Source organism: Elgaria multicarinata, chromosome 5, assembly GCF_023053635.1.
Source record: "Elgaria multicarinata webbii isolate HBS135686 ecotype San Diego chromosome 5, rElgMul1.1.pri, whole genome shotgun sequence".
Taxonomy (NCBI): Eukaryota; Metazoa; Chordata; class Lepidosauria; order Squamata; family Anguidae; genus Elgaria; species Elgaria multicarinata.
The window spans coordinates 13,033,980-13,061,258 of record NC_086175.1 but is presented as its reverse complement, the minus strand read 5'-3'; the positions used below and the strand labels follow the sequence as shown (position 1 = coordinate 13,061,258).

Below are 27,279 nucleotides of genomic sequence, written 5' to 3'. Positions count from 1 at the left end.
GCTAAGACTCTTCCCCACTTCTTTTGCCTTCTACCCCACCCACCACTGGATCATGCCCCCCCCCAAGAGCTTCTCCGAAATGGAATCCAGCCCTTGGGTGGAAACAGATTCAATACCCCTGATCTACTGGTATGAGCTCTATGAGCAAGAAATGGGGGAGACGATTCATGCACTATAGCTGGCATTAGCTGGATGTTTTAAGTTTTCTTTCTGCATGCAATAGCATCCTCTCTGCACCACCTCAGATCACTCTGAACCCTTTAACTCTTTCTCTCCTCCCCCCAGTAGTGGACCCCCCCCCACATAACACTACAGGTCTGCACCCACATTTTTTTCAGTTTCGTCATCTACAGGTCTCTCTGTTCCCAGGAGGAATTTCTGTATGCTTTCTGTCTTTTCATCCTGTGGCACTCTTGTCTGCAGCACCCCAGGCCTATGTTTCCTCTTTCTTTATCCTAGAAGTCCTTGCAACCCCATTTTTCACTTCCCATTTTACTTCCCTTGTATCTTTTGTTGCTGTTTGTTGTCCTTCTACCGCTTTATTCTACTCCTCCTTGCTGGATGGGGTGGTAACAACACAAAACTCACTCTCAATATTTCATACAGAGAAATCTCTAGGGGATGCTGTGAGCACCTGACTGGGTCCAGCAGACCACCCCACCTCCGCATCCAGCCCCCTGGACCCAGTCAGGCACTCCTGACATGAGCGCAGACCCTCACCCAATTTGCACCTTTACCCTTGTGCCAATGGGGCCTTTAAGACTGCCATTGGTGTGTGTTGAGTGTGCAATTTACAGAAGCTCCAGAAATTGCACTATTTCCCCACTGCTTCAATGGCAGCCACCACTGACCAGGAAGGGTAAGTGCGTGATTTCGGTGTGCAGGCAGGCAGCTGCCAAATACTTGCCAGGGCCTTGTGAGCCTCTTTTGAGGCTTGGGAGGCTGCGGAGTGAGTGCCCGCTGAGGCAACTGCAGGTGAGGTCACCCCTAGAAGACTCATACATAGGCATGCAGCACACCTGACTGTAACAAGCTGGAGAAACTGATTCTAACTCTGTCACGTGCTTTCCAATCCAGGAAGAGGAAAGTGAACAAAACAGATGTAGTAATACAGTCCCTTTCCCTCCTTTTATGGCCTTGGGCAGGTCCTAGAAGTCCACACAGACAAAGAGAACTGGTTCAGACAAGAACCCAAAGTAGGCATTTAGGTTACTCATGTAAGGGCTTAGTGGGAAGAGAACATTGCACACAAGCCCTGCCCAATGGCCCCAGTCTGCTCAGACCCCAACCTTTATTAGAATTCCCAATCATGCGGAGACTTTTACTTTGTATTCAAGTGAATGCAAGTATAAGTACCCTTCAGAACTCTCTGTTCAATGTGAGCAAATGAAGGACTGGGGATGGGGTATGGCTGCCTGCCCATGTCCGCTGCCCACTTCTAGCCCTCAGAGGAACAGGCTGAAAACCTGCACAGGGTCACAGGCTCACATTTTCCCTCCTCCACTCTTGTATAGATTTCTTTCCTTTCCTGGTTTGCTCCATAATTTGTTGTTAGTGTCCAAACAGAACATATTACGGCTACTGCTAATCAACCATTGTCACTAAACCACAGCTTAAGAGTAGATGTGCAAATCATGGTTTGGGAAGTTAGCAGTAACTATAGCCTTCTTGACTTGGATGTCAGGCAAAATACAGTTGGAGCAAACCAGGAATGGCAGAACGAACTAAATCAGAGGAAGACATATCATGGAATGAACACAATTGTCAAACCATGGCTTGGCTGTGACATCTGAACTGAACCATTTCTCTAGAGGTCACAAATAGCCAGAAAGGGGGCTGCAAACAAGTCCATGGGCTTTAGCTTGTGCAGTCTTGGCTTGGATAGTAAGGGAAGCAAACTAACCAACTCAAACTTCATTATTGTGCAGAGAATATGTCAACAGCTGTAATCAACTTTTTATTTTTATCAGTACAAAGCTGTTAAAGGCACTTGTTATAAATCAATGAAATTCACATGTTTCTGTTATTGTTTTGGAAGTCACATTGTTCATTGAATTCAAATATAAATATGTAGTTGCAAACCTTGCTTTGAGGAACAATTGTTTTTCACTCTGTAGTCAGTTGTTTAGATTACTTAATTAATGCTTAAAGTTTAGCATGTTCAAGGAATGTAATTTGGTTGATCTCCCTAACATAATCAATCAATCCTTTATTTACAGTCAATAGACCAGAAAAAGAAAGGTACAGTTATTCCAAGCAAAAGGTCAATAAGATAACCTAAGCATATAAAACCTATCATTAGTAATACATTTTAATACAAAAAAATCAAGGGTAAAAGGGAGTAAGATCAGAGCAAGGATGGGACATGTGTTAACATTAGATCTTGAACAGAACATAGGAGGAAAATTCAAGCAATCATATGTGGTCTGATGAGAATGGCCAGATTCAGAAACTTGGCAACCTGTATAGTGATTGGTTTATTTTGGCCCTGGAGGAGGCTCACCATCAGGGTCCCTGGGGAGCGCCCAGGCAAAGCCTGTATAATAGGGCATATCAGCTCTTTTCTGATATCATCATAGAAGCTACAAAAAAACAGGACGTGAGTAACGGTTTCTACTTCAGTTTCGTTACAAGGGCAGCATCTTATGCATAAAGGAATTTATTTATTTATTACATTTTTTATACTGCCCAATAGCCGAAGCTCTCTGGGCGGTTCACAAATATCTGCCTTCCATCAACCTGGAAGGAAGGGCATTAAATCTAGCCAAGGTAAATGCCCTCCTATACTTGGGAATAGTCAACCAGCATAAATATGGAGGACCATCTTTATTAGTGTGTCTAGTTAGGCCTAATGAGTATGGGGAGCATGGGCCACAGGCAGCTCCCTGTAGTTCCTGCTGGTCAATATCCGCTAATCCCTGTTTAACAATCGATTTAGCCTTTGCTAGCTCCATTACCAGCAGATGAGGAGGCGAGAGCCCGATAGTGCAGATTTTTTCTTCAATCATTTTTGCCCAGTGGGATTTATCAGTGTCCAGCGGGATCAGTGAGAGTAGAAAGTTGGAAGTAGTGGCTAGGTAGCAACGAAGCCAAAAGTATATAGTGTAGGTCCACGCTAGATCTCCCTAACATATTTTATGAATTCAGACCGAACACAGACAAAAACATTTGTTAGAACTATTTTATTCAGAGCCCACCTTGAGGTAGGCAGGTCAGTGGGCCAGTGTAATTCTCTGTCACATCAGACTATTTGTATTTGACAGTAATTTTGGTCTTTCAAAGCCACCATCCATTAAATAAACATTGATTTTATTAAACATCATGGGCTGATGTTTTCGACCCAGTGAATTTCTGTGGCTTCCTTTAAAGGGAAAGAGGTTAGTTTGGCATGAGTGTTTCAAGGTCACAGATTCAAGGGAGCCTAAGTGAATAAAATGATTGACTGACAGCTTAAAAGGGACATGCTTGTCATCTTAAAACTACCTAGCAAAAGACAAAAGCTTTCCTGCTTTGCAATTAAGGCAAAGACTGAAACGTTTTCCAGACCATTTCCCCAACTTTTTACCATAATAGCTGAGGAGATGTCTAGCTGTGTAACAAAACGTCTTGCTCTAAAATGTCAAATTAAGTTGTGTTACAACTGTCCAGCAAAAGTGTTTATTTGCCTTTTGAGGGTTTTGGTGAATGGCTCATTGGAGAACGAATAATACAACAGGAGATGGGGGAAGTTTCTGTCAATTCACTTAATGTTGTAAAAGGGAACTGTTGATCTGCTTCTAGTAATGTGAAGTTGTAAAGCAAGGCCCATTATTGTGTCAAAAAATTTTTTGCAACACTCTAAGGACTACATAGCATCTACAGTCAGGGGTGCACAACCTGCAGTCTACATGCACCCCGCCCAGGGTTGGGTTTTTGCACCCCACCCACAATTCTCTCGCTGCAAGTACACTTGATTTTGCCACTGCCACAGAGTTCTCCTGTGCTGCCATTCTCTGCCTCCCACATCCACAACTGTTTTGCTCACCCTATTGCTAATCTGCAGCAATGCAAAACCGCCCACTCCAGATCCCCAGTGATGCAGAGTGTCACTACTTCCACTTTTGGCAGGACACTCTACACTCTCAGAGTACCGGAAGCCAATGTGTGTTCTAGGAGATGTTCTGGCAGCAGCTGCCAAAGGGGCTAGATGCTTACCACTATGAGCGCCGCTGCTGTTGCTCCTAGGAGACAGGAGCACCCTCTTCAAAAACTAAGGACAGGGATGTTGGAAATGGAGAGATAATGGGTGTGCGTCTTCACGCATGAGAAAACCCCCCGCCCGCCAGCTGACACCGGATGTGGCAACGTATGCTCAATAAATCTTGTTTTTCAGATTTCAATTAAGAACAAGAACATTCTTGTTCTCCCCAAAGCACAGTAGTTGGAGCCTACGCTAAAATGTGCCATAGGGTTAGAAGGTGGACCACTCCATCACTCAACCACACTCCCTCCTCCCCTGCAACATTTTGAGAAATGAAGAAACCCAAAGTATCTGTAAGAGACGAGGTCTGCGCCTCTCCAAAACATAAGTCTCAAACAAGCCTTGTTCTGAAGCAGCTTTGATTCTGTTGGTTTCGGAAGGAAGTCTGCTTTGTCTCAGGATCCAACGACCTGGAACAAAGTCCAGATTCAATGCCTGTATCTAGTTTTCACCACCTTGCCTTCAATTGTTTGAACTTCGCCTTGTTCCCCTCTTACCACAGAGAACACCCAAACTGATCCACTCTGGTCCCCATTTTTCCATTTAGTTGCTACTTTCTCCTGCATCCCTTGCCAGCTCCTTTTGATGCAAGAGAAGAAACCAGCCTTTGTTCTTTCCTTAATTTCTTCCGCACTCCTCAGTAGGGTTATCTGTAATTTTTCAGTTGGTCAAAGCCAAATTCTTAGAAGGGAAATGCTACCAGTTCTCCCAAGTATAAATGAGATCTCTTGAGTATCTTGCAACATTTTGCTTCATTATGTGTTAGCCTATCAACATGTTAAATTGGTATTTATTATATACCACTATCTATATTCAGAAATATCTACAAGTGGTTGGTCAGTCAAATATTTGTTCTAAATGCATAGTCAGATCCGAGAGCACTTGATGTCCTCTAATTTATTTCTCAAACATTCTGCTTACATACAGCCATCAAACTGTCACCTTGCTTTTGGAAACTAAACAGGTGATCTTGCAATAACCTACAATCCAGAATATTGTCCTCTTTGGAGTAAAAAGCAGAGCAATGAGCCACAATGTTCTGCATGATATATTCTGAAGTAGCAAACAAATATAATGTTTCCGATTTGCTTTCCAGAACTGCTAAAGAACAGCTTCAAGGAAGAAGCCAAATTACATTAACCTCAAAAATGTGAATTACATAAATATCAAAGGTATCAAATTTAACTTGTGCCTTCAGACAGCAGTTGAATCTGTAGAAAGAAAAGCTTATTACATGTGCACCGATGAACTGTCAATAACTAGCTTATATTAGAAGAAATATCCACCTGCTGTCAGTCATCCAACAACTCTGGGGGGGGGGGGAATCATTTAAAACCATTTGACTATTGTTAGCTGTTTGGTAACCAACAAGGAGAAGTCCAGAGAGCCTTAAAATGCACCTCGATTTGCAGCAATCTATGTATCAGACACTATTCATGGATTGCCAGGATGGATATTTGAGATTAGAATAGCAATATCTCTAGGATACATACAGAATAAACCTTCCGCAACAGAGTTCTGTTTCAAGCAGACTACTAGGATTCAGCATTACAGAAAGTAAATCAAATGGCCATCCCAGTGTGACTCTTAGCAAGTTCTCTATGCAGCGTACATATTCTGTTGTACCATCTGGCAGGAACTCCAGGGGAAATAGGAGATCATTAGCACCAATGGATGCAGTAGAACTACAGCTTGATCTATTCAGCCACAAAACATTTTCATATCTTTACAAAAATGAAAGGCTCTGATTTTGTGAAACTAACATACATTGCTGATTTGCCTAAGATAAAATCAAGTGATTTTTTAAAAAATATTATTATAAACAAAAATTAAAATCTCAGGGATACTTCGGACTAAGGCATTGTTGTGTCCTGGATTTCTCAGTAGTGTTTTGGAAATTTCTCTTTGATTTATATTTGTAACTTTCAAAGCAATGCTAGAACAAGCTCCTTCACCAATTGGGTTCCAGTCCTCCTAAGGTTTAAGATGAAAAGGGAAGTTACCGTTCTATCAAATCTTCATATTAAGTTTCTTTTTTGGAAGTTCAGACAAAGAAACAAGTGAAATTGCAATGGCTGGAAGCAAATTACTATTGTCAAGTACCAATGTATTACTAGGGCTAAAATACGAATTTTTACTGAAGAATTTTATTTCATAGGTCCTGTGTGGTAAATACAAATCCTAAGTAGCCAAAACATTAATTTTAAGAGATCAGACCAATGGATTCACCAGAACCCTTCTATGAAAGACATCAGTGGGAGGTGAACAGCCAAGCCCCTCCTGTAAAAAACAAAATAGACCACCGCCACTCCCACCCTTTCTACATACCTTCTACTGTGAGAGTACCCATTTTAGACTCCAGGAAGTCAAACAATGTGCTTGGAGCAGACGGCCTAGCATTTCCCAGTTCCTCCTCATCTTCAGGTCGCATTCGACCTCTGCCCTTTCCTTTCCCTGGAGATGAACCACACAGAATATTTAGACATGGGTAAATAAACTGAGCCTATGTGATGAAGCAACTGAAAATGAATACCACTTAGACTTATTTCACTCCCTTAAAATTTCCCTTGTCAACTAGATGGTTGTTAAGAAATACAATTAAGGTCTATGTTATTAAAGAGGATCTCAGTGTTCATGTAATGTGTCAGCATTTTTGACTGAGACATGAGAGCGTTACTGTCGGCTTAAGGAAACAGAAATGATATGGTGATAAACCCTGGTGGGTTTCTTTTCTATTGTAGCCGTGGCTCCTTCTGTAAACTGAGTGGCGTTATACTGAAGAAGAACCCTCGAAACAGCATAGTAACCAGAGTTCTGTTTTCTGTTTATATAAAAAAGACGCTTCATAGGAATAATTCACTTATGTAGATTGTATGTGGATATTACAGGCTTTGTGAAATATTGTTGTTGTGCCTGTATTTTGTATATTTGTAAAAATTTGTAAAAATTTCTGAAATATTCATTTATGAAAGCTATTTTGATATCCTTGTGGTTTGAGTGGTATCACTCTCATTATACTGTTGTAATTTTCAAACCACAGCCTTCCATTTTCTGTATAGCTTTTTTGTGTGGCATTTCTAAATATTAATAACCAATATTAATATGAAAGTGAAAAGCACTGTGTTCTTACAGTAGTAACTGCAGTTATAGCATTATTACATCTATGACCCTTCAAATGTATCCTTTACATTATGTCCACTCAAAATGATACATGAGTCATTTATCTTGCATATACGCAGCAGCTTACTATAAGGAAATTCTTCACTCATTCAACCAAGATAGCCAACATGCATTGGCTCTTCAATTTAGAAAAGTCTTAAAAATAAAAGAACAGACACACACAAAAACATGGAACATGGCCTCTAGCAGAAGGTTGCATATTTGAATTAGCTTCCTGCCCACTATAAAAATGAAGTGGGAATTAATGGCAAATATTCAAATACAAATCTAAGTACAATAATCAAGAGTAAAAAAGAAGAAGGCATTTCAACATAAATCAAGCCAAAGTTGACAGCCAAAAACACTCAGTAGCATCCAAAATGGATGTGGTAGAATACAACACGGACATTGGTTAATGAGGACATTTTAGTCTCTAATTTTAGCTTTTATGCATACTGAGTCCTCAGTTGCGTTAGGGTAGGTCAGCCATTTACATCAAGAGGCTTCAGCATTGGCACTACAAATCCCTTAGTGGGCTAGAATATAGATCACATGTATCATGTCCTGCACTCTGAACCGATTAAGGCTGGGGATCTTTTTCTGTCAAGTGCCACATTCCCTTTGGAGTAATCTGTTGGAAGCCAGACGCTGGCAGTGGGCACGGTGCCTTTCTCTTTCAGCCTCGCTTTCTGCCATCCCCCTTTCTCACGCTCCTCCTCCCAACCCAGCAGGTTGCTGGGGGAGGGACAGATCATAGAATAGTAGAGTTGGAAGGGGCCTAAAAGGCCATCAAGTCCAACCCCCTGCTCAATGCAGGAATCCACCCTAAAGCATCCCTGACAGATGGTTGTCCAGCTACCTCTTGAAGGCCTCTAGTGTGGGAGAGCCCACAATCCAGTTAAGTTACAAAGTACTTTCCCCCCACCCACTCAATTCTGATTTCCCCCCACCACTGTTTTTGCCCCTCCCTCTTGGATTCACCATGCATATATGAAATGAAGCCGAGGCTGCAGTTTGTCTATCCCTGCTCTAACCCATCACCAGCAATGTTATTTGGAAAGAGATTACAGGTTTATTTATTTATTGCATTTATATTCTCCCTTTTTCTCCTCCAAGGAACCCAAGGCGGCATACATATAATTCCCCCTCCTGCCCCAAAGGCTGTGTTTTTTGAAGAATAATAACAAAACAACTTTTAGTTAATAATTCAGAATAATTTGTTCCTATGCAAATGCTTCTCTATAGGACGGCCTTTGAGGCTGTACCTCGAATGGGTGGCCCTTGAACAGTCATCTGTTTATTGCTGTTCAGAAGAAAGTTTAATGAAGCTTCAAGATTGTTGCTATTATCCATAAGTGCTTGCCGTGCTGCTTCCTTGCTGAAACCCATTTCTGTTATGTGTTTGAGAGCCTTTTCGTCAACCTTCAAGAGAGACAAGAACAAAAGTCAATCACAGCATGCAATGTATTTCAGAAAACTATTTAGCTTAAAGTAAACATTACTATCAAATTAAAACATTAACTTTCAATGTACAAATAGTTAGACAAATCTATTTGATTAAAGTATGAGTAATCTCTTATGAAGCCAATGATTGAGTTCGCATGATATGACAACCCATCTTGGGCAACAAGCCACGATCGGATGTCATATCGTGCAAAACCACGCCAATTGCTGAAGGGTGGCTAGTGTATGGACAACAAGCCACCCCAACAACCCATGACTTGTTTTGGGGGGCTGTTGAACACCCAATGGGTTGGCGTATCATCCGAACCTGGCACTGCCAACCCATTACGGATGGTGTGCACTGGTGAGTGATCGCTCAGCAAGAGTGGCAAAAACTTGCAGTTCTGGCAGAGTGGCCTCACCCGTGAGCGAGTGACAGACCCTGCAATGGTGCCCAAGTGGCACTTCGGAGGGTCAATTGTTCACTAACCCCCCTTTTTATTTTACCCTCCCTACATTTGCACAAATTGGGTTCGAAAATGTTTATTTTTCAGCCCCGGTAATTTTTCAGCTCCAGTGCGCCTGTATTTAAAAAAAAAAAAGAAATGTTTTTTCGGAGTTGTGCAGTTGCTCTGCTTCAAATCTCCACTTGCCTGAGCCCCCAGTATGTTATTTTCATAGAGATCTGCAAGCCACTACCTTTTGGATCCCCTTCATGCGAACTACAGCAAACTCTGACAGCTGTCTAATGTAGCAGCAGTTACCGTGAAAGGATGTGGAAAGCTCTCCATGAGAATAACATGCTGTGGACTTGGGCAAGTGGGGATTCAAAGCAGGGAATCACTAAGGGTCAGGGCAACACTTAAAACCCTGGGGTCATCATGGGGGTGATCTGCACCCCTTTTCCCACCTGTCAAAGGCTGCAAAATCAGCTTATACACAGTTCTCCTCTTCTCAGTTATCTTGTATGTTTGACAGCTGATACGTACAAGGTACCAAGCAAGGGGAGCTTATATATTTTTGGCAGTTGGAGTTGCACAATTGTGGAACTCTGAAAACACACACACACACACACAAATGCTGCACATTATCATGGCTGAAGAAATTATAATAAAAAAATCCAGCCCCAATTTGCAGAAATCTGGCAGGGTAAAATAAAAATGCTCAGAACTGCGACTGAGGTCACAGCTCCCACAGTGAGAGGGACTTTGCAGCAGTCATGACGGGTTCTGCCACCATGTCCTTTGGGATACATGCCAGAGCTGCCAGGAAGACCAAGGGAGAAGGATGGGGAGAACAACCAACGGTCAGCCTGTTGGTCTGACTGGGTTTTATTCCCATCACAACCCACACTGCGTGGCTTATTTCATAGGGTGGGATGTTGTGTCGTGTGAACTCAGCCATAGTTTCATACTGGTCTCATGCATATACTGGGAAGATAAAGATTCTCATTGAGAAACTCAGCTATTTTCTTTTTTAACCCCACCCTTTTTTTTTTTACTGGGAATATCAGCACACCAGAACAGAAAATACATTGTGAAAAAGACAAGAGGGGAAAACCACACATTACATACATAGCAATATTGTCATCTTTCCATCATGTGTACAGTTCATTAAAAAAATATGGAGAGAGTTATACACAGGTTTCTATGTATGTATCCACTCGCAAGTTGCACCTATATAACACCCATTCAAAAGTTGCAAGTGTTATTATGTCCTCAATCCATTGCATTATGGGAGGCGAGCATTTGTCCTACCAATGTGGTAATACAAGACTTTTGACTGTCATAAGCGCTCTGAAGATCCATCTGCGCTGACCATGTGTTAACTTCCAAGAAGCCAGTAGGTAATTTACAAGGACATGTACATTGTTCCGTATTATGAATTGTTTCAGCACAAAGTTTATCCTATTATAACTTCCTCCTCAAAAGGGGTGACTATGGGGCATTGCCAAAACATATGAGTTAAAGAAGCATTAGATGCATTACATCTCCAACAGTTGTGCAAGTTAGACAGACCTTTATTGAAAAGGCGTTGTGGAGTCTGACAGACCCCAAACAATTTTTTTTTTACTGAATAAGACGTAGCCTAAGGTCCATAGAAGCTTCAGATCTAGATGCTAGAACAACAGACCATTGAGTAGGCAAAATAGGACACTCCAATTTGCTACTCAGCCATGATGGCTTATTTTACACATATGGTTGGTGCTTGTTTTTTGTTGGGATTAACCTAGCACCATGTCTAATATTTCTTTTGCTATGGTCAAGGCTGCATGGGCAGTGTCTCATTTTGATTATGAGAAAAGGTTCCTGGCGTTAGGATACTAGCTGACTTTCTTTCTTTCTTCTTTTTCTTTTTGCAATTTGTACTTCATTGACCTGTATGTCTTCCGCTATAACTTAAAGGAGTGTGGGAAGTTTGGGAACGCTAGATATATGAAAATGCCTTCCTGACTGCCACGTCCCCACTTCAGCCAGATAAATCAATTTGGCCAATCTTCATGGTCCATTCCTGAAACATCCTCATCCCAAGATAGATCAGCAAGTTAACAGCATTACTGGGGCACCTAACTGTCCCTAAGATACATGGTATTTGCAATGCTCAACCAGATCTCTTGTGTCTTTGTATGAGTTTATTTAAAATAAAGGTACTTGTTCTTTCTTAAACTTTTCATTTCTAACCAGCAATAAGGTATAAAAAACAGCATTTAGTATATTTTAGCAATCGAAATGCTACACACACATTCAATAATCCTTCCAAATCCCTATTCTGTTGGTTGGTATTGTGCCAATATTGTAGAGGAACTGAAGGTAAGAGATAGTGACTTGTTTAAGGCCAGATAATGAGTTCACAGTTGAGGCAAGAGATGAACCAAGGACTACCTGTCTTAGAACTTGTACTTATTCAACTGTATTTCTAGTAGCTCCAGAAAAGGCCAAATTTTGAGCTAGTTGACATGTATATATTCTTTTCAGAACCAGCAACTGAGCATCTTTCAATCGTCATACAAAATATTGATGTTTGCAGGTGTGCTGAGATCCCAGGGCTTACCAGTTCTCGATAGACACCTTCATTTTTCCCTTCAGGTTTCATCTTCTCTTTTTGGAACACTTCCCTGCTTCGATTCCCTCCTACACTCACACTGAGATTGCTTCTGGTACTGCTGCCTCCACCTCCAAAGGTCTTGGTCTTTAGACAAGAGAAATGATGTTTCAGTAAAACCATAGCGTTTAAACTTTATTTATAAAACTACTGAGAAATCCAACCTGACTATACCCATTTTAACATTCCTGCTACCAAAATTCTGATTTCTAGTCACGACTGTCCTTTCCTGTATCCAACACTATAAAAGGTTATAAAGCCTAGAATTTTTTGGAATTATCTAATACGTTAAAATAGAAATTGTAAGGAAGAATATCACCCCCACACTACACAGATTAAACTCTAGTACAGGTAAAGCTCTCAGTATGTTACCTAATAAATCTTAAGACTACTAAACTGTTTGCATTCATAGAAAGCAAGGTGCTTCAGTTCCAATATATTCTCTGTAGGATACCAGGTAACACACACACCAGCTAAAGAAACCACCCCAGAGTGGTATGCATAAGTTTATAATCTTTGTGAAACTTTCTTTGGTTGGTGTGTCTCTGTTACCTGAACAATCCACTTCCTCTGCATTTTTGGAAACCAGATATTGAGACAAAGTTGGACAAAAACATACTTTTCAAGCACTTGTGTTTTCTAAATAGCCTAAACAACAACAACAACAACAACAACAATAATTCTTACCCGCCTCTCCCTATGGGTTGAGGCAGGGAACAACATTAAATGCAACAATACAATACATAAAACTAGTTAAAAGAGCATATAAAACCAATACAATATTAAAATAACAATCACAACATCTTAAAACTCTTAGGTTTAAAATTCATCTGGATAGGCTCGTTGGAAGAGACTAGTCTTTATGGCTGTCTTAAACTCAGAGAGAGCTTTTAGCTGATGAATCTCCTCCGGCAGGCCATTCCACAGTCTGGGGGCAGCAGAAGAAAAGGTCCTCTGGGTAACAGTTGTCAGCCTAGTTGTGGCTGACAGGAGTAAATTCTTCCCAGAGGACCTGAGTGTGCAGGGCGGATTGTACGGGAGAAGGTGATCCTTACCTCTTTGCTTTTTGCTACTTCTGCAATAGCAGCTGTTCGCTGTTTTTCAAATTCATCATTATCTCCAACAGGTTTAGCCACACTTGTCACTTGCAGAGTTTTTCTCCGATCAAGCTCTCTGCTGTCCACTTGCAGCTGAGATACACATCTCTGGCAAGATAGAATAAAGATTATCGTATGTAAACAGATTAACAGTTGTTGTTCAGGGTATCTATGTCATCTCATATATGAGATTGTACACATGCAAGATACAGCACAAAAACTTTTAGAACTCCTAGTAGCTTTGCTTACTCTTCTGAATAAGGTTTCCTACCTACTAGGCAGGTGCCAAGTAATGGGGAAAAGCTCTCAGTTCCTTCCTGAACAAAGCCCAAAGCGCATGTGGATAAATGAATGCTGAACCCTTATGGTAAATGGGATGAGCAACTTGCATATGACTTCAAACTTAACCACTAAGCTAGTTTTGAAGTCTGAGATGGGTGATCTTCCCAAATCTTCTCTGTTACTACTACTGTCAAAGAGCTGCTCCAACAAGTGAGCGTGGTCATTAAATTTGGGGCTGAAGAAAGAACCGTCTATGTGATGGTGTCCAGGCAAACTCACAAAGTAGCAAAGGGAGGATTCTCTAACCTGTGAATTCACCTTCTATTTGTTCACAAGACTGTGGTTCATATACTGGATGCTCTCCACTCTGTTCACTAAGAGGCTGAATCCCTTAACTGGAAAGATTTGGCCTAGGGACTAGACTAGGAGGTGGGACCTCCTACTTTCTCCCTAACACCAGAAACTGCTGATGTAGTGATGAACCAACCCCCAAATGAAGGAGTTCAGAATATCCACCCAAGCGTGTCGGAGTTGTAGTGCTGTCTGGTGAACAAGTAGGAGAATTAATAGATAATCAAATTCTCTGTTCTCCCTATCTGGTGCCAGACACTGGGGCTTAACAGAGCAGGTATATCCTAGCCTCAGGAGGGAACAAGATGCTAGACTCAGGGCTGCAACACAGACTGAACAGCCCTTTCGCCAAAGTCTGCTTCAGCAGATTTAAAGACATTGACTGGCAAGGTTTTATGAAGGTGTGAAAGGAGGACTATATTGCCACCTCACATACTCCTTCATTAGATGACACAGACCTGAAAGATGAGCCACTATAAGAACATAAGAAGAGCCATGCTGGATCAGACCAAGGGTCCATCTAGTCCAGCATTCTGTCCGCACAGTGGCCAATCAGCTGTCGACCAGGGACTCTCTAGGTTATGGTACAACAGCACCCTCCCACCAATGTTCCCCAGCAAATGGTGCATAAGGGTTTATTGCCTCTGATACTAGAGGGAGCGATCTCCTGGGCTAAGAGTGTGGACTATGATATCTCCAGGCATGGGCTTCACTAGGACCTTGTAACGCACAATCTGTACAGAGAGTTCTTTGAGGCTCTCTAAAATCTATCTCTAATCCTGTAGGTACAGTGCCTTGCATGAGTACCCCATCCCACCCCACACTCCACCATTTTGACTTGTCCACTTTTTGTTGTGTTATAACCAGGATTTAAAATAGATTTAAATGGCATGTTTACCATTTGACTTATACAGCATACTTTAACACTTTAAAGGTGCAAAATATTTTACTGCGGCACAAAAGTTAAAACATGTATCATACCTGCCCAAAAGGCACAAAGGGAGGAGGTCCACCTTCTGTTCCTATGTTACTTCTGTTGTGTTTTGATAAACTCTGTAAAATTAAGCAATATTTTCATTAACTGGCAAGGAAAAGAAATGAAAAGCAAATAGGAGCTTTTCTAATACCATAGCAAGAGATTGAGAGATCCCTCCACCCTACCTATCATTCCCTGCACCTACCAACTTATTAATGAGCCATATAAGGACCACATACGTTCTGAGCATATTTCTCAGAATTTGTTCTTTCTTCCTCACACATGTGAAGGCACAGAAGAACTGAATAGAGTGTGGAGACTTTCTAAACAGGACTACACAACTTATATTGGACATTAACAGCAGTGCTGATAGCTCGTGTCCCTAAAGAAATAAATGGATCATTACATATACAGTTCATTTTACTGATGAATTAAATGTGGTATGGATTCAAAGCTATTTAGGATGGAAACAAGGCTACATAAAACCACAGAGTACTTGTCTCATATTTCGCACATTGTCACTCTAACAACAAGGCGAGGTAGTTATTCTAGGAATTGGCCACACAACACAACTTAAGTGTTAGACGTGAATTAAGCTTCCCCCAACCCCACCCTACAACAGTTTCATCAGTAGTACACAGTGGCGTTGTTCACACTTATTGGTCACAAGTATGTGCTGGTGCAGACAATCATTCCTGTTTGCCTCTTCCTGTCAGTAGGAGCAGCTAAACTAAGCAGGCAGCAAAAGTTTGACATTATATGCAAACAAGGACTCCTGGTTTAGTGTTCCCTAACAAGCCAGATTCTGAATCCAGAATTTGTTGTTGGTTTCCAGCCCCTCTCTTGTTTGGGAATGAAGTCATGTGGGCAGGGATAGGCAGTCTTCAAGTTTACAGGATCTACTTCATTTTTCCTGGAACGCCACCAGCTGGAGCCATGTACAAAACAGTGACTCAGAAAGACAGGTAGGCAGACATAGAATTAAGGAACAAGACACACCTGAATGCATCTCAGACCAGAAATTTGTTCTCAGTACCAAAATTGAACTCCAAGACTTTTCAAACCAAAAATAATGTCCCCCACCCCACCAACTGCCTTCTTAGCTTGAACAGCCCAATTTGTGGGGAAGAGTTGTTGCTATTATTCTACAATTGGGAGCCAGAAAAAACCATGTTGATCTATGGCAAATCACCTAGGGATCTACCAGTAGACCCCAATCTACCTTCTGCCCGTGCATGACTCATGTAAACCCCTATGCCTTTTCCCTTATCTAACTCACTGGTAAGCTAATCCACCATTCCCTAACTGGTACATTCACAAAGCCTGAGAGTTCAGTTACATTTAAGAGCAAAATAATCAAGTCAACACAGAGTTAAATTAACCAAAATACAGTTACCATTATTGGTCATCCTTTGCTGTCCATTTTTTCTTTGATGTCTCAAACTGCTAACAAAACCGGCTAACCATTTTTAACCATAGCACTATCAGACATAACTAATTGCACTAACCTGATATTATCACAATGACATCATTATTTACAGATATAAACAATTTGAAGATAAACATTCAACTTAAGGTAGGAAAAAAACATTATGTTACCTCACCCTTTGCAACTCCCACTTTTCTATAAGATGTTCCACTTCACCGCCAAGGATCACTGTGTTGCTGTCATCCAGAAGGAGGAAGCCATTTTTCACTTCCACAATTCCCAATAGTTTAATTTTTGTTCCAGGAGGGGTGTTCAGACTACATGCAAGAAAAAGAGTACTTCTTTAAATGTTGCTAAATTAGTAGGACAACACAATACAGGGTTGTTTTCGTTATGTTGTCCTGAATTGCCTTCTATGCAATAGATTTAAAATAATTTATTATAAATATTGCATGTTAAATAACTTTTCAAACATTTACTATTTATAACACTGGGGAACCACATTGTATTGTGTTTAAATGCCAAATTGCTGCAATAGAATTTGCTTCAGTATCACTAGAAAGAATTCATTATACTAACATAGAAGACACAGGTAAAAGTCATGAGAAGACACATGTCCCATCACTATCACGTTATGCAGAAAGCATAAGAATCCATCTCCATATTGTTTCTGACAGCACTCCTTGAAAACATGTTTTACTCTACACTTTTTATCAAGTGTATCCATTGTTCAGTGTCAAAGCAGGTAAACACAAAATGCAGCTTCAAGGCTGCAGCATCTACAGAACATTCATCATTATGATGTCAGTTTTCAGCTGTTATGCTCATTCATCAAACTGACTGAGTAAGTTAAGAAAATCAGCACTCAATCACTTCAAAAATCAAGTTCAGGGTAGAAATACTTGGGCAGGAATGAATCCTGATCCTAGAAATAAAAGTACATGAAACTGGAATTCAAGGGGATCTTACCTCTACGGGACTGCACTGGGATATGCATGTTCATGGTCTGGCAGGGATCCCATGGAACTAAAACATGGACCCCTCCCATCAGATGCAGGGCGTCAGACATTAGCCAAGCAGTACAGAATGAGGATAGAACCTTATCAAGTATCGATAATCCCTAATCAGCATCAAGACCAATCCAGTGTAAAGTGTCATGAAACATTTCATATCTGGATCAAGCATGAGCTAAATAAAAAACATACAACTTTTTTTGTGTTCATAGACCGTTGGCCTGTTCATATACCTGTTATATTCTGTGCTAACCCAAGATAAAGCAAGGAACCCAATAGTTGTGAGAGCTGGAACTTGGTCTTTCATATCCCTAGGCAGAGTGAATCCCTGGCACTCAGAGGGTCCCCATGTGGCCCACCAGTTTTTCCCCAGGCATTCACCTTCCTTCTCCCAGCCCAGAAAAAACTCTTATCTTAGGAAAAGTTCTTATCTCTGATCAGAAAGAAGGAAATTCTCCTGCTTAGAAGAGGTGGCAGCTGGGATGAAGCTGCTAAGTGATTCAGTCCTACTTACTTCTGAGGCCTGTTCTGCTAACTTTTGAGTAGACAGGCTGCTCACTTGTAAGTACACACGCTGTTCATGTGTGTTTCTGCTTAGACATGCAATGGTTGTGTGTTTGAGATGCTATCTGAAAGTGCTGTTGAGTGATTCAGTCCTACTTACTTCTGAGTAGATATATAGAGGCTTGACCTGCTTACTTCTGAGTTGGCTTAAAATTGGTAAGAATCACATTTTGGCTCTGTCCACTCTCCCTTTGGCCCCAACCAACAGTTCGAATGCAACGTCCCAAGACCTTTGCCACATCTGAATTTGGCACTTGGGAGTGAAAAACGCTCTCAACCATTGTATTAGACAGATGGGTGCTTTAGATATTATCCTTTGCCAGCACTTAATTCATGAGTTTCCAAATCTCTAATACAATTATGGCTGTAGTTGGGAATTCAGAGCTAATTTAAGATCCTTGCAATTAGCACTTTTAATAGCTATTGTTGGATTACCAAAGCACCTGCTGGCATTCCCAGCTTCTCTCCAGCTTTTCAAGTTCTTTCTTTTCCCCAAACCCCTCTCACTCCATAGCCTTCCCAGTCCTATTCCTGTCCCTGTGGTTGGCTTTCCCAGACTTCTCCCAGCCTGGAAAGTCAGTGTGCGTTGCGGGGTGGGTGGGTGGAATACACAGTGTTTCTGTGATGGGTGAATGGGGTGCTTGTGTTCTGAGAGAGATTAGCAGTGATCCACAGAGAGAGGAGTGAAGTGGGGGGGTCGAGGTTGTGGGGGAGTTTTATACATTTGGAGAAAATGATTTTGAGGGGCATGTTCATATTATAGAGAAATTAATTTGGAGAAGTTGATTTAAAGGAATTTATTTAGAGGTGATTCGGGGAAATTGGTGTGTCCTTTTGTGAAATAGGTGTTTTGCTGGAACAGAAACCTGTGGGTTCATATGAGTATGTCTGTTTTCTAGCCTCAACATTTCTCATTTCCATGAAAAGGATGTTCATTGTAGTAGTAAATTTTGTAGCAACACACAACCTATGGTACCTTTTTTTTTAACTCCCCCTCCAACAACCACTTTTGATCAGTGCCAAAAGAGTACCTCAAAACTTCAAACATGCACACAGGCTCAAACCAGTAGTAGACACAGGCTGTATGCAAACCATTAGCACATTAGTAATGAAATTTAGCTCATTTCACATATCCATCTCAATCAGCTTGTCAGATGGAGTTTCAACTGTTACCATCCTATGACAAACTCAAGCTTATTTCTTGAATGGATACCGTAAACACCATCATAAAGTTGCCCAAGGAATCTGATGGAGAGCTTTAATTCTAGTTATAAAGCACGTCACCTTAAGGGAGCAATCCAAACTCAAGTTTGGAGGCTTACAAGTATCTAATGAAAAGCGGGAGGTGCCTCGCCCAACTAGCGAAGGCTTTGGGTAGGGGGAGGGAAGGAGGCTGAGGGTGACCGGGGATACCTTGTAACCCCATGTCCCCTAGTCTCCTCCCCTCCCTACCCCAGGGAATACCTCTTTTTCCCATCTCCGCACTCCATTTTAAGAGCGCAGAGAGGAAGCCACTGCAGTTTTCTCTGCACCAACTATGAGGGGGAGGGGAAGGAGAGCACGTTTTTCTGGCTCCCAACTCAGTGCCCTGTCTATGAGCTCAGAGCCAGGAAACTGAACAAACCTATGTGCCCCCCAGACATAGGATCGCTCCCTAAAGCTTTCTATTTAATTCAATTTTTATAAATAGTTATTATTTACAATATACTTCTTTCTCTATCTTCTGTATAGGGAAATCAATGGTTGCTACATAATAGCAACAAAATTAGCTTATTTAGTCTTGGGGAAATACACCAGAAACATAAAAAGGTGTAAAGGAGTTTCATATGAGAATATTATACTTAATTTCAAGAACAAACTCTTTCTCCTTTAGCGGATCTTACAAACACAGATGTATTCTGTGTATTTAAAGTGTATTTTAAGATTTCAGACAATTAAAGTGCTTTAAGAGTCACTTGTAGAGCCAAAATAAGCATTGTTTACCTTATTTTTGACATGTAATCATATTCTATTGCAGTGCAGCTTGTGTGCCCATCAGTCATCTGCAAACGCAGCATTCTGGGAGCAGCCTGAGATTCTTCATTATCCTTTGGTGCAGCTATATTGCGAACTTTTTGGATCTGTAGAACACATGGACCTTCCAGCTGTGAAGACCAAGGGCAAAAGTTTTTTTTTAAAAAAATCATCATTATTAGCTTTGTTGTATTTTGCGCTTGTGCCAATTTACTGTTGCATTCAGTAACTCTAATTAGTATCTGACTGAATTTCTCTCTGGACACTTTGATAGGATCCAAAGAACTGCATCATCATCATCATTGTTATTATTATTATTAATAATATTTATTTGTATCCAGGCTTTTGCCCCATGCTGGGCCTCAAGGAGGCCTTACAAAGTTTAAAACATAAATTGGAGGGGGGGGGGGGAACCATAAATGTTTAAAATACACAACAAAATTATAAGACATTAACATAGATGGAGGGCCAGATTATTCTCCAAAGGCCTGCTGGAACAAAAAAGTTTTAGCCTGCTTCCGGAACCAAGGAGGGAGCCAGCCTAGCTTCCCCAGGAAGAGAGTTCCAGAGCACTGGAGCAGCCACCAAGAAGGCCCTCTCACATAACTAGTTCTATGCAGCTTTTTCCTCAGACAACAGTGCCCCCCTCTATGGTACAAGGAAACTGGCTTTGAAATTGAGAGTCCTTTCTAAAGCTGTTTGAAACATGTGTTCAAAGTGAGTAAAATAGCCATAAATTCCATAGGACACCCAAAATCCTTGAGCTTGCCTAAAAATTCTTTTGATTACAAACTATGTTTCCTTTTAGAAGTGTTCAACTCCAGCCTGTATCAAGAGGCAGTCAGTACAGGACAATCTATAAAATAACAAATTTGTCCCAGTCACAAAGCTGGGCATCGAAATCTAACCATAATTTCCTTCTTCCATTCCACCCTATGAAGCCAGCTACGTAATGTCTTCATCAACTAATTGACCCCCACAGCAGTGCAAGCATCCATTTTTAACCTTGTCACATGAAGACTACAGACATTTGAATTGTATACATTTAATTATACAATTGTGCCTTCCAAGTTCAAAATATTATATAATCCATGCAACTGTCATCCCATAAAGGAAAAATGGATCACTTTATTGCCTAAAATGAAAAAGACAAGAGATAGGATCTGGATCTTACAATGTAAAAAAAATAATTCCTTCATATTATTTACATAACCAACTGATTATTTAAAATATTTGTAGAGAACACCAAAATAGTTAACCTAAATTGCTGCACATTAAATAAAATAGTCCAACAATAACTATTAAGAAAAGTGCTAATTGCATGTAGCTTAGATTAGTTCTAAATTGGTCTAAAAACCACTGAAAATCATCAGACTTCCTTCATTTGATCATTTTACAAGTTTGAAATATTTTAAGTCTATTCATAATACAGTAAGCTGTTATTCAGCATTTTTCTTCAAATGTAATCAAATATAGCCATCTTGTGGCTGAAGCTTGTAAGTCTGAAGTTTCTAAGGTCCATGAAGAACGATACTGTTACTCCTTCACTGCCTTTCTTCTATAGGGGCAACTAAGTTCATTCAAATTTGTATTATTCCAGTACAGAACTTGAACACACATAGTCCTGTCTGGGGGGAAAAGATTCTTCTAGTGGCTCAGGGAGTAGGGCCTCTGCACTCTCCCCAATAAACCTGTGTAACTTTTCACTTCCCTCTATATAGTGCCTACCTAATCTGATGAAGTAAGGGCAGACCTGGCAGGGAAAGACACATCATTCTTACAACAGGTTAGAATCATTTGAAGCTGAGTTTAATTTCTTGAGCCTCGAGGGCTCAGAGTGGTAAGCGGCAGTTACTGCAGCCGAAACTCTCCCCACGGCCTGAGTTCCATCCCAGAAGAAGCCGGTTTTCAGGCAGCCGGCTCAGGTCGACTCAGCCTTCCATCCTTCCGAGGTCGGTAAAATGAGTATCCAGCTAGCTGGGGGAAAGGTAACTACGACTGGGGAAGGCAATGGCAAACCACCCCGCTACAAAGTCTGCCAAGAAAACGTCAGTGAAAGCAGGCGTCCCTCTAGAAGTCAGCAATGACTCAAGTGCTTGCACGAGAGGTTCCTTTACTTTCCTTAATTTCTCAGATATAAGGTGAACACAAGCCTTGAAGCACTTTTACTACTTTTGGTGCCGTTTCAGTCTCAACAATGAGATCAATCATCAGCTGGTGAATCACTATGACATTCTTACGCCATATCTAGGAAATGGCTAATAATTTTATGAACAGTTCGTATTGTAACTTTGCTACAAGACAATACACCTTAACCAGTTCGATGCTGTGAGGACTGTAAAGCACTATTTTACTTTTCTAAACAGGGACAGCCTTGTTTGCATGCAATGCTTAACCAAGATAGCTGAGAATCCTGGTTTAGCATTCACAATCAGCCTGCTGCTGCACAGTGCCTGATTGCTCCTAGCAGTGGGAGGAGCTAAACAAACCAGGAAACCATCAGCAAGGAAAGGCTCCAACTGCTGGCATATTGTTCCCAAACAAGCTTGGAATCAGAAACCGACTACAAACCCTGGCTTTGGAGTCTAGATTGTTTGAGGGGAGTAAGTAGGAGTCCCAGTTCAGATGTTAATGCTAAGTTTTTGCCTTTTGGTGAGTTCCTGGTTTGTTTAGCTGCTCCCACTGGATTGTAATCACCAGCATGCTGCCCGTTTACATCCCCAAATATGCAGAAAATAAAATATTTACATTATATAATAATTATACTATACTTAAGATCATTGAGATTTATAGCTCATAACCGTAAGCCTGGGTAGTTTATACAAAATACACCAATTCCTTTGTATGGAACTAGTTCAAAGGGGTCATTAATAACAGTCTTTTTAAAGATATTCTAGCTCTCCACATCAATGTTATGTCCTATGGTCAAAAAGTAAAAGATAACAGAAAGTGATCTGCAGGGAAGATACCAATAAAGTGACTCTGGGAAATATGACAGGGAGGGGGGAGAAACACACACACACAAAAGGGACTGATTTGGCTGGAATAGCTGCAGGAATAACTTCTCAATAAATTGTGGACAATCACAAGTATAGTAACAGGTTTGTTTGTTTTTTACCTTTTCCACCTTTCCACCATTAATGTCACTTGGGAGGAATTTCTTGCCAATGGCTCTTAAGTCAGTCTAAAAATTAATAAAAAATAAATTTCAGCACTGTTTTCCAATACAGATACAAAAGGTGAGGGGTAGGAGAGACAATGTACAATACAAAACCTTTAGCTAATACAGTGTTTCATTACAGTTAGGCATACTGGTAAACATACCTTTCAAAGATATTGGGTCTGTGACCACATAATAAAAATGTATGTAACCTAGGACTTGCTTGTCTTTGGTGCACAGACACTGTAATAATCTGAATCTGATACCTTTCAAAGAACAAAGTAAATATGATCAAGCCCACGATTATCACACATAAGCAGATGAGCTATAGAATTAACTCATTTACACTTCAAATTTTGGTGTTGACTTTGAGCTCAAGCTCTATACTACTGTCCTAAACATACAACAGTTGACCAAACAAGAGAGATTTTTCTCATCAATTTTTATTAGAAACCATGTTTCAGTAGTTCAAATGTTAATTCTTTATCCACCCACCTCACCTTCTTAAATAGAATTCACATAACAATTAAGAAGGCAGTAAATATTCCAAGTGCCCAATGTATTGTGGAATATCTCAGCATTAAATTAAGTCAAAGTTCTAGATCTCATGGCTGCAAATATGCATGTAGTGCCACACAGGAGATATCTGTTAGGGCTATAGAATGGGGTCTAAAGAGTCCGGCAAGCAAGGAGAAATTAGAAGGGATTTCTGTGCACAAGTGCATATCACTATTTTTCTCCCGGTTGCAAGTCCCCTATCCTAACTCACAAACATCTTTTCAGGATGTATCATAAACTCCAACAACACATGGTTTGAAATGCATGGTGGGGGAGCAACGATCACTGAACACTACACATGGTGCTACAATTCCAGGGATAAAAAAGCAAGGACTTCACAAAGTTTCAAAGACTTTCAACTTTGTTCCTCTACCCCATGCCCCCTTTTCGCTCTCTAAATGTTTACTGATACATATTGACAGTATGCTACATAATGGTGATATGTGCCTATCTTATCACCTGCATATCCCTTGAGCAAAATTATCAAAGGGTTCAAGATCTGCTTCTGCTGAAGAAGTGCTTTAAAATAAAACAAGAGATTGAAAAACTAAATTTATTTATTTATTACATTTATATACCGTCCCATAGCCGAAGTTCTCTGGGCGGTTTACAAAAATTAAAAACAGTGAACATTAAAAACAAATATACATAAATTTAAAACCATCGAAAGCATAAAAATAGCAATATTCATTTAAAACAACTATTCTGGGGTCAGTTAAAAAAACAACTCAGCCTATGTTGTTAACTGTCTGGGAGAAGAGAAAAGTCTTAACCTGGCGCCAAAAAGATAACAATGTTGGCGCCAGGCGAGCCTCGTTGGGGAGATCATTCCATAATTGGGGGGGCCACCACTGAAAAGGCCCTCTCACTTGTTTCCATCCTCCGAGCTTCCCTCGGAGTAGGCACTCGGATGAGGACCGTAGATGTTGAATGGTTCAAGTACTGAAGGAACATACACAGTGACACAGAGCAGGAACTTCAGCATAAGCACAAACTTTCAGGTTGTAATGTATGAACCCAGTAAGTGATGAACCATACAGGTTCTTCTAACAGGTGCTCACCTTAACCAAAAGTTAAACAATGAGTGGCTACAAAGTTAAGGAAATAATGAAACAATAAACTTATAACAAAACAATCTTTTTTATATATATATAAAAAAGAATAAAATGTGGAACACTTTTTAGAGGCATACACACAAAGATAATAAGCATACAGACAAGAGTAATACAATAATAAAGCTGCTCCACAATGTCTGTGAGTGAAGGCTAAACGCATTTCGACTTGCAAGACACTCACAGACATTGTGGAGCAGCTTTATTATTGTATTACTCTTGTCTGTATGCTTATTATCTTTGTGTGTATGCCTCTAAAAAGTGTTCCACATTTTATTTTTTTATATATAGATTGTTTTTGTTATAAGTTTATTGTTTCATTATTTCCTTAACTTTGTAGCCACTCATCTTCTAACAGTTTCTCAGGGAGTTATATCAAACACTAGCACAACTCAGGTCAAACACTTTATAACTATAACAGCAAGAAAGTGGTAACACAGAATGCTTTACTTGCTTGCTTTGGAGGAGGAAAAAGAGATAGGGACCTGAAACAGTTAACTATATCAGTATTCGTTCTACTTTAACACCATTATGGCAGAATAAATGTCCTACTTTGAACCTCTCAGAATTACTGTCCTGCTATTATAGAAATAATATTTCACATTTGATTTATCCACCATACAAAAACAATATATACTTTTCCCCTCCCTGTTTGTTACTGTGATTTTAGAATGTAAGCCATATGGCAGGGTGTTTTGTATTCTATTTTATTTTGTTCTGTACAGCACCATGAAAATTGATGGCGCTATATAAATAAAAATAAATATAATAATAATAATAATATATTTATTTGCCTCTCCCTCTGGATCGAGGCGGGGTACAACACAAATAAAAACACCATAAAATACATACAACCAATCCAAACATCTAAAATCAGTGCATCATTAAAAGCATATTAATAATAATAATAAGAAGAAGTTACACTATGGATAGAACCTGGCTCTTTAACCTTACCAGATATTTTAATATATATTTCAACACCATCTTTCCAGAACATTTCTGAACAGAAACCAAATTTAGCAAATTTGGGGGTCTTTTGATAAATATTTTATACCCTTAATAAAGCTGTCCCTTTAATGTGAACATAGAAACAAAGTGATGAATAATCATTGGTTGACAAATGAAAAATCAACTTAAATTTCTATGTAATAATTAGATTTTTAAAGTGTTATACACATGGTCTTCATCCATCTCATTCCTTTTAAGAAAGCATCTCAAAACTTCATAGTCCCTTAAAAATGCTTTGGTTCCATGTCTCCCCACCCCCAGCTAAATAAATATTAAACAAAACTTGCATATTACTTTTCTAGACAGTTTAATTTTTTTCACAGTAATTATTTAATGGTAAAGAAAACATTTAAGTGTACTGCATTTAAGTGACAACTTATAACAACAGTTCTAAAAGTTCACAAATTCTACCTACGTTAAGTGCAATCAGGATAATATCATTTATGTTGACTTTGTCAGACGAATTTGTGCAAGCCTCGATTCCTTCATCTGACAGGTACCTATTTTTAAAAAAGTAGATTTAGTTGCATATATTAAAAACACGAATAAAACAAATCCCAAATCTTAATTCTAACTAATTAAAAAATCAGATGCATTTAAGTTAAACAGCAAATTATGATTCTACTAAGACAGTAGCATTGCCAATTTTTTTTTTGGGGGGGGGTAAACTATTTGAAGGGTATGCCTTCAAATTTATTACCAAGTATCAGATGATAGGATGGACTCTTGCCTTTATGGGGCAATATCCAATGCAGTCATTCCACAAACTCAAATAGAACTATCAAAACTCTGCCAAATCTCACCATTGCACAAGCAATTATGCATTATGCTTGCGTAATTTGTTGTGCAACCAGTTGTGGAAGTGTAATGCACAACCAATTGGACACTGCCCTTGGTCTGCAGTTGTCTATAAACAACTGGCCGGTCATATGAAATGAAAAACTGAATTCTGATATGACAGGCAATAACCAAAGACATTTGGAATTACTCACTGGTGAAAAGAACTTTGGCTATTTTTTAAGACCTTGTTTGACAGGGTGTAGCATCGCTGAAGTTTTAGCATTTTAGTAGAGGTTTGGAAACAAAGCCCTATGAGAAGAGACTGAAAGATCTGGGAATGTTTAGCCTGGAGAAGAGAAGACATGGTAGCACTCTTCAAATACTGGAAAAGCTGTCACACAGAGGAGAGCCAAGATCTGCAGGACACAGAATAATGGGCTCAAGTTACAGGAAGCCAGATTCTGGCTGGACATCAGGAAAACCTCCTGACTGCTAGAGCAGTATGACAATGGAACCAGTTACCTAGGGAGGTCGTGGGCTCTTCCACACTAGAGACCTTCAAGAGGCAGCTGGACAGCCAACTGTCAGGTATGCTTTAAAGTGGATTCCTGCATTGAGCAGGGGGTTGGACATGATGGCCTTGGAGGCCCCTTCCAACTCTACTATTCTATGATTTCTAGTTTGCACTTCCTCCAGGCTCAAGACTCAACAAGCAGCTTCACGATTTGTCACAATAATGTTTAGAAGTAAAAGAAAACAGACAAAAATACTATTTCTTATTGGAGGATTAGGAACATGGTTTGTGCTTATGCATTCCATCCTCATACAGTCCCATTCTCTCCTTAGTTCCAGATTAGCAGCAACAAGGCAAACTATGGTTTCCACAAATAATAGTTTGCCCACATATTTTGCTTGAAGGTAGTTTCCAATTCTGCTATGTACAAACCATAGTTTGCCTGGTTTGAGTTTAATGGCAAACTAGTTTACTGCTG

At 40.1% G+C, this 27,279-nt stretch overlaps 1 protein-coding gene across 2 annotated transcripts in view; it reads right to left on the bottom strand.

Moving 5' to 3' along the window:
• The window catches only part of TDRD3 (tudor domain containing 3), a 388,945-nt gene that overhangs the window by 331,389 nt on the left and 30,277 nt on the right, over positions 1-27,279 (bottom strand). For both annotated transcript variants that reach the window (XM_063125988.1, XM_063125987.1), the window contains exons 2-10: positions 25,923-26,007; positions 22,788-22,853; positions 19,640-19,800; positions 16,255-16,396; positions 14,656-14,727; positions 13,000-13,149; positions 11,894-12,031; positions 8,665-8,821; positions 6,569-6,694 (exon numbers count right to left, since the gene is read on the bottom strand). In XM_063125988.1, coding sequence (XP_062982058.1) covers positions 6,569-6,694; positions 8,665-8,821; positions 11,894-12,031; positions 13,000-13,149; positions 14,656-14,727; positions 16,255-16,396; positions 19,640-19,800; positions 22,788-22,853; positions 25,923-26,007 — 1,097 coding nt within the window. The remainder of the gene's footprint in view (positions 1-6,568; positions 6,695-8,664; positions 8,822-11,893; positions 12,032-12,999; positions 13,150-14,655; positions 14,728-16,254; positions 16,397-19,639; positions 19,801-22,787; positions 22,854-25,922; positions 26,008-27,279) is intronic.